This window comes from Perissodus microlepis, chromosome 18 (assembly GCF_051167445.1).
Source record: "Perissodus microlepis isolate ML-2025 ecotype Zambia chromosome 18, ASM5116744v1, whole genome shotgun sequence".
In the NCBI taxonomy this organism is placed as follows: domain Eukaryota; kingdom Metazoa; phylum Chordata; class Actinopteri; order Cichliformes; family Cichlidae; genus Perissodus; species Perissodus microlepis.
In genome coordinates this window covers 4,888,167-4,903,085 of record NC_140478.1, presented here as the reverse complement: position 1 = coordinate 4,903,085, position 14,919 = coordinate 4,888,167, and the positions used below count along the sequence as shown (strand labels likewise).

At 40.5% G+C, this 14,919-nt stretch overlaps 1 protein-coding gene across 1 annotated transcript; it reads left to right on the top strand.

The window, feature by feature from the left end:
- Positions 1 to 1,044: 1,044 nt before the first annotated feature.
- Positions 1,045 to 14,454, top strand: LOC146367064 (myosin-7-like). Its single transcript, XM_084913038.1, has 38 exons — positions 1,045 to 1,105; positions 1,321 to 1,528; positions 2,119 to 2,262; positions 3,342 to 3,498; positions 3,584 to 3,611; positions 3,696 to 3,801; positions 4,170 to 4,262; positions 4,375 to 4,438; positions 4,538 to 4,636; positions 4,740 to 4,843; positions 4,995 to 5,133; positions 5,204 to 5,322; positions 5,452 to 5,601; positions 5,693 to 5,863; positions 5,954 to 6,263; positions 6,344 to 6,423; positions 6,515 to 6,720; positions 7,688 to 7,811; positions 7,900 to 8,036; positions 8,141 to 8,396; positions 8,474 to 8,716; positions 8,822 to 8,998; positions 9,096 to 9,241; positions 9,337 to 9,427; positions 9,508 to 9,897; positions 9,975 to 10,101; positions 10,185 to 10,303; positions 10,404 to 10,600; positions 11,442 to 11,625; positions 11,846 to 12,011; positions 12,101 to 12,225; positions 12,321 to 12,629; positions 12,711 to 12,914; positions 13,004 to 13,300; positions 13,406 to 13,510; positions 13,715 to 13,810; positions 13,899 to 14,033; positions 14,306 to 14,454. Exons 2-38 carry the CDS (start codon positions 1,328 to 1,330, stop codon positions 14,324 to 14,326), a joined length of 5,820 nt encoding a protein of 1,939 aa, XP_084769164.1. The 5' UTR covers positions 1,045 to 1,105; positions 1,321 to 1,327; the 3' UTR covers positions 14,327 to 14,454.
- Positions 14,455 to 14,919: the final 465 nt, after the last annotated feature.

The window sequence follows — 14,919 nt, the reverse complement described above, 5'->3', positions numbered from 1 at the left end:
CTAAGATTCCATCTGCTCTGTGGGCTGCTGAAAGTTGGACTGGTGACAAGGAGAAAAGTCCAAGCTATGGAAGTGCACTGCCCATGGCAAAAATGACTGAGTCATTGTAGACTATAAGTAAATAAGGTGGCAATTTGTGCCTTTCAAGTGTCATTCTGTCCTTTTCTCCCCTTCTGCCCAGGCAGTAAATGGAATCTGGTTTCCATCCATGACCAGTCCCCACTTGGAAGAAGAATTCAGTGCAAGAGATGACAGGAAAAAAGCGTGGCAGAATTAGAGATAGAGAAGCTATGTTTGGGTGAGTCACAGATGAGTTATGCTGCAGAAAGTTCCTGGCGGTGTTCCCAAAAATCACATTATTTGGACATGAGAGGTGGAGACAAACAAGCAGAGAGGGCAGCCAGACATCATCTCATGACCATGGAGAGCCCTGTCATAAGTGATGAAAATGATGGTGGTTACCAAGTAAGTGTGTGTGTGTGTGTGTGTGTGTGTGTGTGTGTGTGTGTTATCAGGTCAGGGTGGTGCCCTTGGCCTTGTAAGGTAGGGTTATCTGGGGTTATATATTTGATCCCAGCTTTGCCTGCAGGTCTACCAGCTGCTTTCTCTTCACCTGGCCTCTGTAAGTCTGGTTATACTTTGCATGCTGTTATCATAGTTTATTTTCCCATTGTCTAAACTAAACAGAATGTGGTGTTATAAGGTCTCCTGGTCCTATTTAACACTTAGCTAACACTGGGCTGGTGTACTTTGTATGGCTGTGGTAGGTTATCTACTAATCTAGAAGGTTAATGGTTCAATCCCTGGCTGCTACATGCCAAAGTGGGCAAGAGACTAAACCCTGAGTTGCTCCCATCTGAGTGTGAATGTTAGATAGAAAGCACTAAGATGTAGAAAAAATACTTGGGTGACAGAGACATTGTATTCAGCACTTTAAGTGCTTAAGTATTGTAGAAAAGCACTTTATAAGATCCAGTCCATTTACATGACCCAAAAGGATGTTGCAGAATCTCATTAAACACTCTTTTTCTCTGGTTACTGCAGGTGAATCATCATTTCATACAGTGAAGTCTGAGCTCACTTGTCATCTGAGTTGAACCCACTGGTAAATGATCTTTCTTTTAAAGTTTTTATAACAACTTATATTACAGAGTCAATTATATGGCAATTATATATTTCCATCAGTGGAAATTCTATATATGGTTTGGACAAAGAAAATAAGTTAGATTTTCATTTGCATAAGTATGGAGTGCAGTAAATTTTTAAAGAAAAGAAAGAAAAAGTATGAAGCTCTGAACCAACTCTTTGCATGTATATTAGTGCTGTGATGGGGGATGCAGAGATGTCTGTGTTTGGGGCGGCTGCCCAGTACCTAAGGAAGTCGGAGAAGGAACGTATGGAGGCCTCGACGCGTCCTTTTGACATTAAGAAGGAATGCTTTGTCCCTGATCCAGTAGAAGAGTTTGTGAAGGCAACCATCACCAGCCGAGATGGAGACAAGGTCACTGTAGAGACCCAGAATGGGAAGGTTAGTTCGTTGCTGTTTTTAGCATTTTGTTTGCCCTCATTCTTATCGCACAGTGAGATTGCAGTTAAGTCAAATATAATCTTACTTAGCCTACCTTACATACTGTAGTGGTAGGCAATCGATTGCCTGGTCCACTTGATCATTCAGTACACCACTCTGTACCACAAAACTAAATCTGTCAGGTGATTTTGATGAACTGGAGCCACTCCAGTAACCAGGTCAGTTAGAGCAGCACAGGAAACACATTAGATGTGAGTGCATATGAGTGCATGTCTGGGAGAAAGTGATAATCTGAGTGTAAATCTATGAATGATTTAATGTGTTGTCCTTAAGTGAGTGTCAGGACAAGTTCAAATGGAAGCCTGTCTACTAGTGCAATTAAAGTCTCCACTCACAGCACAGAGCAGCTGAGTGATGAAGCGAGGTATTGCTGCCATCTGGCAATGACAGCCTGTGGTATGCACTGTAACACTACACAAGTAATGCTGACAATAACAGGGCAGAACAAGCAGGTAACACAGACAACAGGAGGTTAATGTTTGGTTTCATAACCCAAATCATCAAAACACATTCTATTTTCTTCCTTCCAGACTGTGACTGTCAAAGACTCGCAGATTCTGCAACAAAATCCTCCAAAGTTTGACAAGATTGAAGACATGGCCATGCTGACCTTCCTCCATGAACCAGCTGTGCTGTTTAATCTCAAAGAGCGTTATGCAGCATGGATGATCTATGTGAGTAGTCAGCAAGTCAAAAACAAGGAAAACCTGGTAAAACCTATTTGCAGTCATTTACATCTGGTGCTTTCACCAGATGAGGAGCAGCAAAATGTTCTGAAAAGAACAGGAATGAGATAACATTGATTAAATCAGACACAGCATGAAACTGAAGAGATTGCGTATAAGTGGGTTGCAAAGAGGATAGCAGATGTGTAAGAACTGTAGACAAGCAATAAGCGATCGGCTGGGGAACGTTGGCATGAAGATGACCTATGAACTGTGGTTAAGCTTGATATTGGGGGCTGCCAGAAATATTCAGAAGCTTCATTTTTTCTAACTTTAGCAAATACTGTATTCCATCAACTAGGAATGTACTTAAAATGTTAACATAGAAGCAAGAGCTTTTCCCCCCAAGCAGTCAAAGCCCTCAACTCACTACCACCAAAGGACTGATAAACACAAACACTTTTACAAACACCTTACAATACTCACCAAAAAACTCAAAAACTTCCACAAATCTACTACAAACTAGGAACAATACGCTTATTTGCACACCTCAGTCACATAGTTACTGAACACATCTAAATTATACTATATTTGCACATTTTGCATCTTGCACGTCTTCGTCCTGTCTTGTGTACAATATCCTGACTCATAACTTGAACCTGGTATTCATTCCTACTGCACAATCATCTCACTTTACTGTAATTGCACATGGCCACTTCATATTGCCTCTGTCCTGTCTTTGTTTATTGTACATAGATATAGTTAGTAATAGTACTTTTTATCTCTTAACTTTACCCAAATTTAGTGAGTTATTACTTATTTGTAATTTCTAGTCTCATATCTGTTGGAGATATGTTTTTTATATTCTTATAAATGCACCACGGGGGGCTTGGGGTGAAGTGGCATTTTAGTACACTGCATTGACAATAAAGACCTTGAATCTTGAATCTAGACACAACAATGTTCTAGGAGTTACCATCAAATGAGCGGCATGTCCAAAGCCTGAAGCAAATCCAAACACAAAGTTCTAAATTAGAAATAGAAATGCATTTATGCCTTAACAGCAATGGTTTTCTTTATATTCTCAGACCTACTCTGGGTTGTTCTGCGTGACTGTCAACCCCTACAAATGGCTGCCAGTCTACAATCAGGAGGTGGTTCTTGCCTACAGAGGAAAGAAGAGGAGTGAAGCGCCTCCTCATATCTTCTCCATCTCTGACAATGCCTACCAGTACATGCTGGCAGGTACAGATGGATATTAATAGATACAGTTTGGTTTAAGTTTTGGGACATATACTGACATAACCTTTGCAAACGTACTTTTTTGCAGACCGTGAAAACCAGTCAATTCTGATCACGTATGCAAAGTCTTGGATACACAACACAACATTATTCTACAATATGGTGCATTTACGTATTGATGAGTGACTTTGCAATTACAGTGGAGAATCTGGTGCAGGAAAGACTGTCAACACAAAGCGAGTAATCCAGTATTTTGCAAGTATTGCGGCTGGAAGTGTTAAGAAGGACGCAAATGTCAAGGACAAGGTAAGTAGTAAACTCTGTCTTAGGTCCAAGAGCTCATCAATGCAAATGCAAAGTACCTCAAACACTATGTTATCAAAACATGTTAGGCTTTTTAAAATTGTTCTTCAGGGTAACCATGGAAAACAAGTAGAGAAATAGATATTCTAATTGACACTAACCAAAAGAATTTTTCACTTTTAACCAGGGTGACAGGCTTGGATTGCTTCTCATCAATGATGATGGCTTAAGACCTGCAAAGACTACAAACGTTTCTCCTGATTTCATATAATCTGCTAGTAAAGAGATTCTTAATTTAAAAAAGAAAAAGAAAAAAGAGATAACCTCTAAAAATTCACACCTTTAACAACCACAGTGTTCCTTTATGACAGGGCACCCTGGAGGATCAAATTATCCAGGCTAACCCTGCTCTGGAAGCCTTTGGCAATGCCAAGACCATTAGGAATGACAACTCCTCCAGATTTGTGAGTGGCAAATATTTTTACAACTGAACCATGAGTATTGTGAATATTATGTTTCTATGGAATTAGTCAGTAAGAGGAATGTTTTTAAATGCAAATAAAATTATCTTTTCAGGGTAAATTTATCCGAATTCACTTTGATACCAGGGGAAAAGTAGCCTCTGCTGATATTGAAACATGTAAGAACAAACATTCTTTCAACACTTATATAATATTTATTTTGTCAAACAGTCACACAGTATATTTAACACAAATACCTTCTACTTCACGTTTGTCAGACCTTCTGGAGAAGTCTCGTGTGATCTTCCAGCTCAAGGCAGAGAGAGATTACCACATCTTCTACCAGATTCTGTCCAACAAAAAGCCTGAAATCTTGGGTTAGTGCATGGAACAGTATAAAAAAAAGATATAAAACATAGGTTCTATATTGTCACATGCCCACCTTTATCACCTTTTTTCATTCATTCGTGTGTCTTCCAGAGATGCTGCTGATCACCAATAATCCCTATGACTATGCCTTCATCTCACAGGGGGAAACCCAAGTGGCCTCCATTGATGATGCTGAGGAACTCATGGCAACAGATGTCAGGCTCTCACTTATTGCTATTTTATAACCTCTCATTTAATAAGTCCATGTGTTGGTCTAATAGAGCACCGTAGAAGTTTTGGACCGATTACTTAAAGTGATATTTTCACTTTAAGGATGTTGAGACATTATTGTATGCTGTTCTACAGAGTGCCTTTGATGTATTGGGCTTTACGCAAGAGGAAAAGAACTCTGTGTACAAGCTGACTGGTGCCATCATGCACTATGGTAACATGAAATTCAAGCAGAAGCAGCGAGAGGAGCAGGCAGAGGCTGATGGCACTGAAGGTACAGTGTGGTTCTGTTTGGCACTTTGGCACAGAATCAAACCAATCAAAGTATTCTATTTTTTCTTCAGATGCGGACAAATCCGCTTATCTGATGGGCCTAAACTCTGCCGACCTCATCAAAGGTCTCTGTCACCCAAGAGTCAAAGTAGGAAACGAGTGGGTCACCAAAGGACAAAATGTCGCCCAGGTCAGAGAATAAGAGAAGGCATATTTCAATACAGTTATCTTTAAATGGTTAGATTTAGATTCAAAAATGAGGAATACACCCTCCTTGCTTTGTGGCTTCTTGTATGGTCTTTGTGTTCCCATTCCACAGGTGAACTATGCTGTTGGTGCTCTATCAAAAGCTGTTTATGAGAGGATGTTCATGTGGATGGTAATGCGAATCAACCAGTCACTGGAGACCAGGCAGCCTCGCCAGTACTTCATAGGGGTGCTGGACATTGCCGGATTTGAAATCTTTGATGTGAGTAATCACAGTAAACTGCATCTCTCCCAACATAATATGTACAGAAAGATTAAAATTGAATACATTTTCTTTCTTTCTTTATTTACAGTTCAACACCTTTGAGCAGCTGTGCATCAACTTCACCAATGAAAAACTGCAACAGTTTTTCAACCACCACATGTTTGTACTGGAGCAGGAAGAGTACAAGAAAGAGGGCATCGAATGGACTTTCATTGACTTTGGCATGGATCTGCAGGCCTGTATTGACCTGATTGAAAAGGTGAGACCCTGAATTATTACATGTTCAGCTCAAATATGGTATTTCAAAAAAAACCCACTCATATTTTGCCCTTTCACTCATAAATTGCAGCCCATGGGTATCATGTCCATCCTTGAAGAGGAGTGCATGTTCCCCAAAGCCAGTGATGCCACCTTTAAAGCTAAGCTATATGACAACCACCTAGGAAAATCCAGCAACTTCCAGAAGCCCAGAGTTGTCAAAGGAAAACCAGAGGCTCATTTTGCCCTGGTTCACTATGCTGGAACTGTTGATTATAATATCAACAACTGGTTGGTGAAGAACAAGGATCCTCTGAATGAGACTGTTGTGGCATTGTACCAAAAGTCTACCCTCAAACTTCTTGCAACTCTCTTCGCAAATTATGCAGGAGCTGACTCAGGTACACCTGGATGAATATCTAGTTTGAAGATATTTGTAGGGTTTCTTGTCTAGTACTAAAAACACATATTTTCTCAACAGCTATGTCTGAAGCTGTCGAGGGAAAAAAAGAGAAGAAGAAAAAAGGATCCTCTTTTCAGACAGTGTCTGCTCTTCACAGGGTACTGCTTATGTTTTATATTTCTTGGACTAAATGGTTTTTACGTGCAACTATCATTAGTATTTCTAAATATCTGTTTTACCTCATTAAAGGAGAACCTGAACAAGCTGATGACCAACTTGAGGTCAACTCACCCTCACTTTGTACGCTGCATCATCCCCAACGAGACCAAGACTCCAGGGGCCATGGAGAACCCTCTGGTGATGCACCAGCTGCGCTGTAACGGTGTGCTGGAAGGCATCAGGATCTGCAGAAAGGGTTTCCCCAACAGGATCCTCTATGGAGATTTCAAGCAGAGGTATTACCTCATTAAGATCACAGGTTGGAAATGCTCCCACATGCGAGATACCCAGATCACAAGAAAAACAAACTATTTTTCATACTGTCTAAGATGTCTAATATATGAAATGGGATCTTGTTAGTGCTGTCAAGAACAATACTAGTGCTTGTGTAAAATATTTTACTGCAAAAATATTTACATTGTGATATGCAGCCTAAATTACCTAAAAAAACTAAAAAAAAAAATCCCAAAACAAAACTGTAAAGGATTGTTGGAAAGGGCACCATATAGGCTTTAACTGATAGGAGCTCATGAGTAACTGGTTTAGGGGAGTTGGATTAATTTTTTTTCACATTAAAGTATGGATCATTTGTAATTTAAACCAACCCCAATGAGCCACAATCTTTACAGATGTATTTCTAAAATATCCATGGTAAGTCTTTGAAGATTGAAAAATTGAAAAACTCATTTAGTATGGAGAAGCTAGATGAGTTACCTAAGTTGCTAGCTTTAAGCTCTTTAGTGCAAAATTTCTTGAAAAACTATAAAGAAAAATGCTTCCAAATGAGCAATAATCATCATGTCGTCAAGTTTTCAAAAAGAAAAAAAAGTTGAAAAGTATATGAGTACATTAAGCACAAATTTTCATACTTAAAAATATTTGAAAGTAGTAAATTTACCTAATACATTAAGAAATTCACGTTCTGTTTTTCAGAAATGTATAAAGTCCCCTTGTTGACTCTCACACCAATTCAGAAAGAATCAGACATTCCATTATGAAATTACATGAGTTCAGAGTATTGCAGTTTTTTTCCTTTACTAATTATGCAGTAAAATATTTTTATACAAGAAGAAATCTGATATATTAGACTAGAGAATATGAAAAACACTCGTGTGCTTCATTCTACTTTCAGTAGGTGTATCTCAAAACTTTGATAGCATTTCCACTGCACCATAAGCACAAGTTTACATCATCATTTTCTAGATATCGCATCCTGAATCCTGCTGCCATTCCCGAAGGCCAGTTCATAGACAGTAGGAAAGGAGCAGAGAAACTTCTTGGGTCTTTGGATATTGATCACAACCAATACAAGTTTGGACATACAAAGGTATCTTCTCAGGTGTTACTCATATCAGTAAAAATGTCCAAAAATAAAAACAGAATTTTCCAACCTTAAAACCCATTGCTGTTGTTAGGTGTTCTTCAAGGCTGGCTTGCTGGGTCTGCTTGAGGAGATGAGAGATGAGCGTCTTTCCAAAATCATCACAGCGATTCAAGCCAGATCCCGTGGTCTTTTGTCTCGCATTGAGTATCAGAAGATGGTGGAACGCAGGTATCTTCTACAGCCACGTGATACTGGTCATGAAACATTCAGTAGTTATTGTTTTGTGATTTTATGCTTAACTGAATCCCTAATTTACTTGAAAAAACTTCTAGAGATGCTTTATTAGTAATCCAGTGGAACATACGTGCCTTCATGGGGGTTAAGAATTGGCCCTGGATGAAGCTTTTCTTCAAGATCAAACCTCTGCTGAGATCTGCTGAGGCAGAAAAGGAGATGGCCAACATGAAGGAAGAATTCCTAAAACTCAAAGAAGCTTATGCAAAATCTGAAGCTCGAAGAAAGGAACTAGAGGAGAAAATGGTGACTCTTCTCCAAGAGAAGAATGACCTGCAGCTCCAAGTTCAAGCAGTAAGAATGACACCATAGTTATATATTGTTTTAAATGTGTCATTAAAGTGAGCACTAAGAAGAATTCTATTTGGTAGGAACAAGACAATCTATGTGATGCTGAAGAAAGATGTGAGGGGCTGATCAAGAGCAAGATTCAGCTGGAAGCCAAAATCAAAGAACTGACAGAGAGGCTGGAGGATGAGGAGGAGATGAATGCAGAACTGACTGCTAAGAAGAGGAAGCTGGAGGACGAGTGCTCCGAGCTGAAGAAAGACATCGATGACTTAGAGTTAACTCTAGCTAAAGTGGAGAAGGAGAAGCATGCCACTGAGAACAAGGTATGACTAACTTGATATTTCTATATCTGACAACAAGGGTACGAAAAAGAATCATGTTTCAAACCTGTGCACAGAATTTGTAATAGCATCATTTACTTGCAACAGGTCAAGAACCTTGTTGAAGAGATGGCTGCTCAGGATGAGATCATTGCCAAGCTGACCAAGGAAAAGAAAGCTTTACAGGAAGCTCATCAGCAAACTCTGGATGACCTGCAGAGTGAGGAAGACAAAGTCAACACTCTGACCAAGGCCAAGGCTAAGCTGGAGCAGCAAGTGGATGATGTAAAATATAAACTTTTTGAAATTATGCTCCTTAGATGACACTATATTGGGGATTAAGCTATTCAGAAATGCAATAATATTTCATTTTTGCCATAAGCTTGAAGGATCTCTTGAGCAAGAGAAAAAGATTCGAATGGACCTCGAGAGGGCTAAGAGGAAGCTAGAGGGAGATCTAAAGTTGACCCAGGAGTCTGTGATGGATCTTGAAAATGACAAGCAACAGCTGGAGGAGCGTCTGAAAAAGTAAGCATTCATCTCAACATTGTTCAGTCAGTATCATCACTGAATACCATGTACACTGTTTTGTTGCCTAACACTGACAAGAAAAAATGCTGCAGGAAAGACTTTGAAATCAGCCAGCTGAACAGCAAAGTTGAAGATGAACAGGCCATCATTATTCAACTGCAAAAGAAACTGAAAGAGCTACAGGTGACAAAATGTGCACAGTTTTTGTCTTAACTGTATTTTTTAAAGTACTGACTCATTTCAACATGTTATTCTCGCACCAGGCTCGTGTAGAGGAGCTGGAGGAAGAGCTCGAAGCAGAGAGAGCTGCTCGAGCCAAGGTAGAGAAGCAGAGAGCTGACCTGGCCAGAGAGCTGGAGGAGATCAGTGAGAGGTTGGAGGAGGCTGGAGGAGCCACAGCTGCCCAGATTGAGATGAACAAGAAGAGGGAGGCCGAGTTCCAGAAACTGCGCAGAGACCTCGAAGAGGCCACTCTGCACCATGAAGCCACTACTGCCACACTCAGGAAGAAACAAGCCGACAGTGTTGCTGAGCTGGGAGAGCAGATTGACAACCTGCAGAGAGTCAAGCAGAAACTGGAGAAGGAGAAGAGTGAGCTCAGACTGGAGCTGGATGATGTGGTCTCCAACATGGAACAAACTATAAAGTCTAAGGTAAGTTTAAAAATGTGGTTGGTCACTCTTCAAATAACAGATTAACATCTAGACTGTCTGTGAACTGTTATATTTAGACTACACTGGAAAAGACCTGCAGAACTTTGGAGGATCAAATGAATGAATACAGGACCAGGTGTGATGAATATCAAAGATCCCTTAGTGACTTAACCACTCAGAAAGCCAAGCTTCAAGCAGAGAATGGTTTGTATTATCCTGTGTTCACTTAAAATGTCATACACATTTAATACAGAACAATGGAATATAATGAACTTGAACCTCTTTAGATGAGCTTTTAAGACAGATGGAAGAGAAAGAATCTCTCATTTCTCAGCTGACTAGAGGAAAGAATTCCTATAACCAACAACTTGAAGATATAAAGAGACAGCTAGAAGAGGAAATAAAGGTATGCAAAACTAGTATAGATCCAAATAAATTAAAAATAAAAACCCAAGCTGCAAGATAATTGCCCCCATTATACATATATTATATATATATCCATCCAGGCCAAGAATGCATTAGCCCATGCAGTGCAGTCTGCTCGCCATGACTGTGACCTGCTCAGGGAGCAGTATGAGGAGGAGCAGGAGGCTAAAGCTGAACTGCAACGTAACATGTCCAAGGCCAACTCTGAGGTGGCTCAGTGGAGAACCAAGTATGAAACTGATGCCATCCAGAGGACCGAAGAACTAGAAGAGGCCAAGTAAGTTAAATACAAACAAGAATATTAATCTAAACTGTGAAATATGATAAAGAGCTCAAAAGAAGAACAGTAAAGATAGGTCCACCTGCTTTAAGGCCTGTTTATACCTGTTTATACTATCAAATGGTGGCGTGGCATGTTGTGCACGTCCCAATTTTTACAACCTGCTGCGCGGGTACCACGGATGGGTTGAAGACACGAGTGTTTGATCTTCAGTGCCATTTCAATAATGTATCAGTACAGAAGCTGTGAGATTTCCAGATGATAGGTAGAGAAGGTATACGTGATAAGGCGAGACCTTCTGGAGGAAACTTTGAAAACAGTTGCAATTTTTTTGTAGCTTTTTTTTTCTCCAATACCAACGCTGGTGCAGAAGATTTTGCTGAGTGGCGACAACTGTGATGACGATAATTATGTCTTCAATGTTTTGATTTGAGCCGTTTTGTTCAAGGAGTTCAAGTAATGAGCATACACCCCAATGTCCACAGTGCACGTGGGGTCCTTTGCTGGATGTCGTTGACCCAGAATGACAGAAAAACAACAATACTAGTTGGTTATATTCAAAAGTTAAAAAATGCCGCGTACATAGTTGACTTCTTGTGGTCATTTGAACAAATGTAAAATCTAACATTTTCTGAAAGGAAAGTGTTGTTCCTGAAGCTCCCTTTCAGGCAAAAACAAAATAAAACAAGCTTCTAATATGTAATTGGAAGCAAGCATAAACATACGTACGTCTGCAAGCCTTCGATAGATTTTTATATCTATAGAAGTCTACACAGTACAAATGTTCAATAACTAAATAATGGCCCAAAATATAAAAACAGTTGTGTTTCACTTTTAGAAAGAAGCTGGCTCAGCGTCTGCAGGACGCTGAGGAGGCTGTTGAAGCAGTGAATGCTAAATGTTCCTCTCTGGAGAAGACCAAACACAGGCTGCAGAATGAGATTGAAGATCTCATGGTGGATGTAGAGAGGTCTAATGCTGCTGCCGCTGCTCTGGACAAGAAACAAAGAAACTTTGACAAAGTATTTTTCATATTTTATCGTTAAACTACTGCAAACACATTAATCATTAAAATCATGCTTTCTGTTCTTCATGTTGAACTATAAACCTGGCATGTCTGTGACAAATAACTACCTCTTGCTTTGTCAAAGAGTTGTTACAGTGCAGATACAGGGGAAACTATGGAGAAGTCAGTGATTTAAGCCTAAATTCATACCATTTCTATCTCAATGTCTATCTCAGATTCTTTCTGAGTGGAAACAGAAGTATGAGGAGTGTCAGTGTGAGCTGGAGAGCTCCCAGAAGGAGGCCAGGTCTCTCAGCACTGAGCTCTTCAAACTGAAGAACTCTTATGAAGAGTCTCTTGAACATTTGGAGACCATGAAGAGAGAGAACAAGAATCTTCAGGGTAACTGAATGCACATTCACAACACATGCACGCACACACATACAGGTACAAAAGAAAAGTACACTGAACACAACCACTTTCATACACAGAGGAAATTTCTGACCTCACTGAGCAACTTGGTGAGGGGGGAAAAACCATTCATGAGTTGGAGAAGGTCCGTAAGCAGCTGGAGCAAGAAAAGAGTGAGATTCAGTCTGCCCTTGAGGAAGCAGAGGTGCGACTAAAACCTAATATCCTCCAGTCTCTTATGTATATATATTTATAACTTTAAAAAGAACAGTTCAAAATATGATTTCACGACCATCTTAGGGTTCTCTTGAGCACGAGGAGGGCAAGATTCTAAGAGCTCAGCTTGAGTTCAACCAAATCAAGGCTGACATGGAGCGTAAACTGGCTGAGAAAGATGAAGAGATGGAGCAGAGCAAAAGAAACCTGCAGAGGACCATCGACACCCTGCAGAGCTCTCTTGAAGCTGAGACTCGCAGCAGGAATGAGGCTCTGCGGCTGAAGAAGAAAATGGAAGGAGACCTGAATGAGATGGAGATCCAGCTAAGCCAGGCCAACAGGCAGGCAGCCGAGGCCCAGAAACAGCTTAAGGCTGTTCATGCGCATCTGAAGGTAAACTAAAAAGTAATTATTTCTCATGTTTCTATTTCTGTAATGGATTATTTATAACCAGAGGATCTAACATTTTTCTAGGACACACAACTTCAGCTGGACGACTCTCTGCGAGCCAGTGATGATATGAAGGAAAACATTGTCATTGTTGAGCGACGCAACACCCTGCTTCAGGCTGAAGTGGAGGAGCTGAGAGCAGCTCTGGAGCAAACGGAGAGAAGCCGCAAACTTGCAGAGCAAGAGCTGCTGGATGTTACAGAGAGGGTGCAGCTACTGCACTCACAGGTGACACAGACAGAAAGGTTCATATTAAATTGCTGACCAAAGGTACTGCATATCATACGACATCATTTGTCTTTGTTTATTGTATGCAGAACACCAGCCTGATAAACCAAAAGAAGAAGCTGGAGGCTGATACATCCCAGCTTCAGAGTGAAGTGGAGGAGGCAGTGCAGGAGTGCAGGAATGCAGAGGAGAAGGCCAAGAAGGCCATCACTGATGCTGCCATGATGGCAGAGGAGCTGAAGAAAGAGCAGGACACCAGCGCTCATCTGGAGCGAATGAAGAAGAACATGGAGCAAACCATCAAAGACCTGCAGCACCGCCTGGATGAAGCTGAGCAGATCGCCATGAAGGGAGGCAAGAAGCAGGTGCAGAAGCTCGAGGCCAGGGTGAGCACTTCTTTTACATATCTGTGTTATTTCTGGGAAATTAAATTTTTCAATTCTTGAAAGAAATTCTTTGGAGAGTTATCTGTATTTCATGTGCCCAACCAGGTAAGGGAACTAGAAAATGAGGTGGAAATGGAGCAGAAGAAAAGCAGTGATGCTGTGAAGGGGGTGCGTAAATATGAACGTCGCATCAAGGAACTCACCTACCAGGTTTGTGGAAACTATCAGCATCCTTTTCCCAGGTTGAATTAAGCATTTTTTGTAAGTTTGAAACCATCCATCCATTTATTTTCTTCACTACTTATCCGCTTTAGGGTTATGGGAGTGATTGACAGAGCCCTTACAGAGTACACCCTGAACAGGTTGCCAGTCTTTCACAGGCCAAATGTGTAACCTTGTTTCTCATTTCCACAGACTGAAGAAGATCGCAAGAACATCATGCGGCTTCAAGATCTAGTGGACAAGCTGCAGCTGAAAGTTAAAGCCTACAAAAGATCTGCAGAGGAGGCTGTAAGTGTGGTAATGTTTGAGGTGAAGTCTACACGTGGTGTCGTCTTCTGTCTCCAAATACTCAGGTTTGTTTCATTAACCTTAACAGGAAGAACAGGCTAATGTTCATCTTGGCAAGTTCCGCAAGATGCAGCATGAGCTGGAGGAGGCTGAAGAGAGAGCTGACATCGCTGAGTCTCAGGTCAACAAGCTTCGTGCCAAGAGCCGCGATGTCGGATCCAAGGTTTGACGCATGCACTTTGCAGCATCTGACCCTGACACGTGCTGCCCTCTAGTGGCTGCATTTAACTCGTTTGCTGCTCTGCTGTTTGTTCTTTAGCACAGATAGAGTATGTGTTCTGTCAGTTGATATCACTTATATATATATATATATATATATATATATATATACATATATATATATATATAGTTGCTTTGTTGCACTAAAGCCGCACTAATCTGGAGACCTGACAGCTGTTTCTCTTCTTCTTTTCCAACCTCCCCCGGCTGCTACAGAAAGGGTTTGATGAGGAGTGAAGCTTTGGAGTCAACAGAAACCCCTTTGTCTGCTGTGTGATATAGATCCCCTCAACTATCACTATTTACAACCTGTAGTGCTAATAAAATCTCATTAAGCTGTTGCACAACATTGTATTCGTTCTGTTTTTTTCAAAGTGGGTTCATGACAAATTGTACAAGACTTGAATGACCTCTAACACATGTAATATAATGCAATAGTACATGGATTATACTGTATTAACTGGTAGTTAAAAACATAAAATTTTATATATACCTATTAATGGTGAAAATGCAGCTACAATGTTCTAGATGCTAAAAAATATTGATGTCAAATACATTTGAAGGCGTCCTCCCTTCACTCGCATTTACAGTAATTAAGTATCTTTGAAGTAGATTATAACATAAACCATGAGTCAGGTATGGGATAGTGGCTGGTAGTTAACACATTTAGGTTTCATGACACATCCCAGTTGGATGTGTCATGAAACCTAACACAGGACCATCCACAAGGGTTCACAAGCTACTGTAGATAGATATATGATAAATGATAAATGGGAGAATTGCTTCGGGTCAAACAGCTGAAAGCACCTGGGTGTGGTTGGGGATGGGTT

Excerpts from the sequence above, each read along its gene's own strand:
- LOC146367064 (XM_084913038.1), top strand. The coding sequence starts at position 1,328 with ATGGGGGATGCAGAGATGTCTGTGTTTGGGGCGGCTGCCCAGTACCTA. Across the intron at positions 6,721-7,687 it reads TATGGAGATTTCAAGCAGAG|ATATCGCATCCTGAATCCTG; the intron begins GTATTACCTCAT and ends ATCATTTTCTAG. Across the intron at positions 13,301-13,405 it reads TGCAGAAGCTCGAGGCCAGG|GTAAGGGAACTAGAAAATGA; the intron begins GTGAGCACTTCT and ends GTGCCCAACCAG.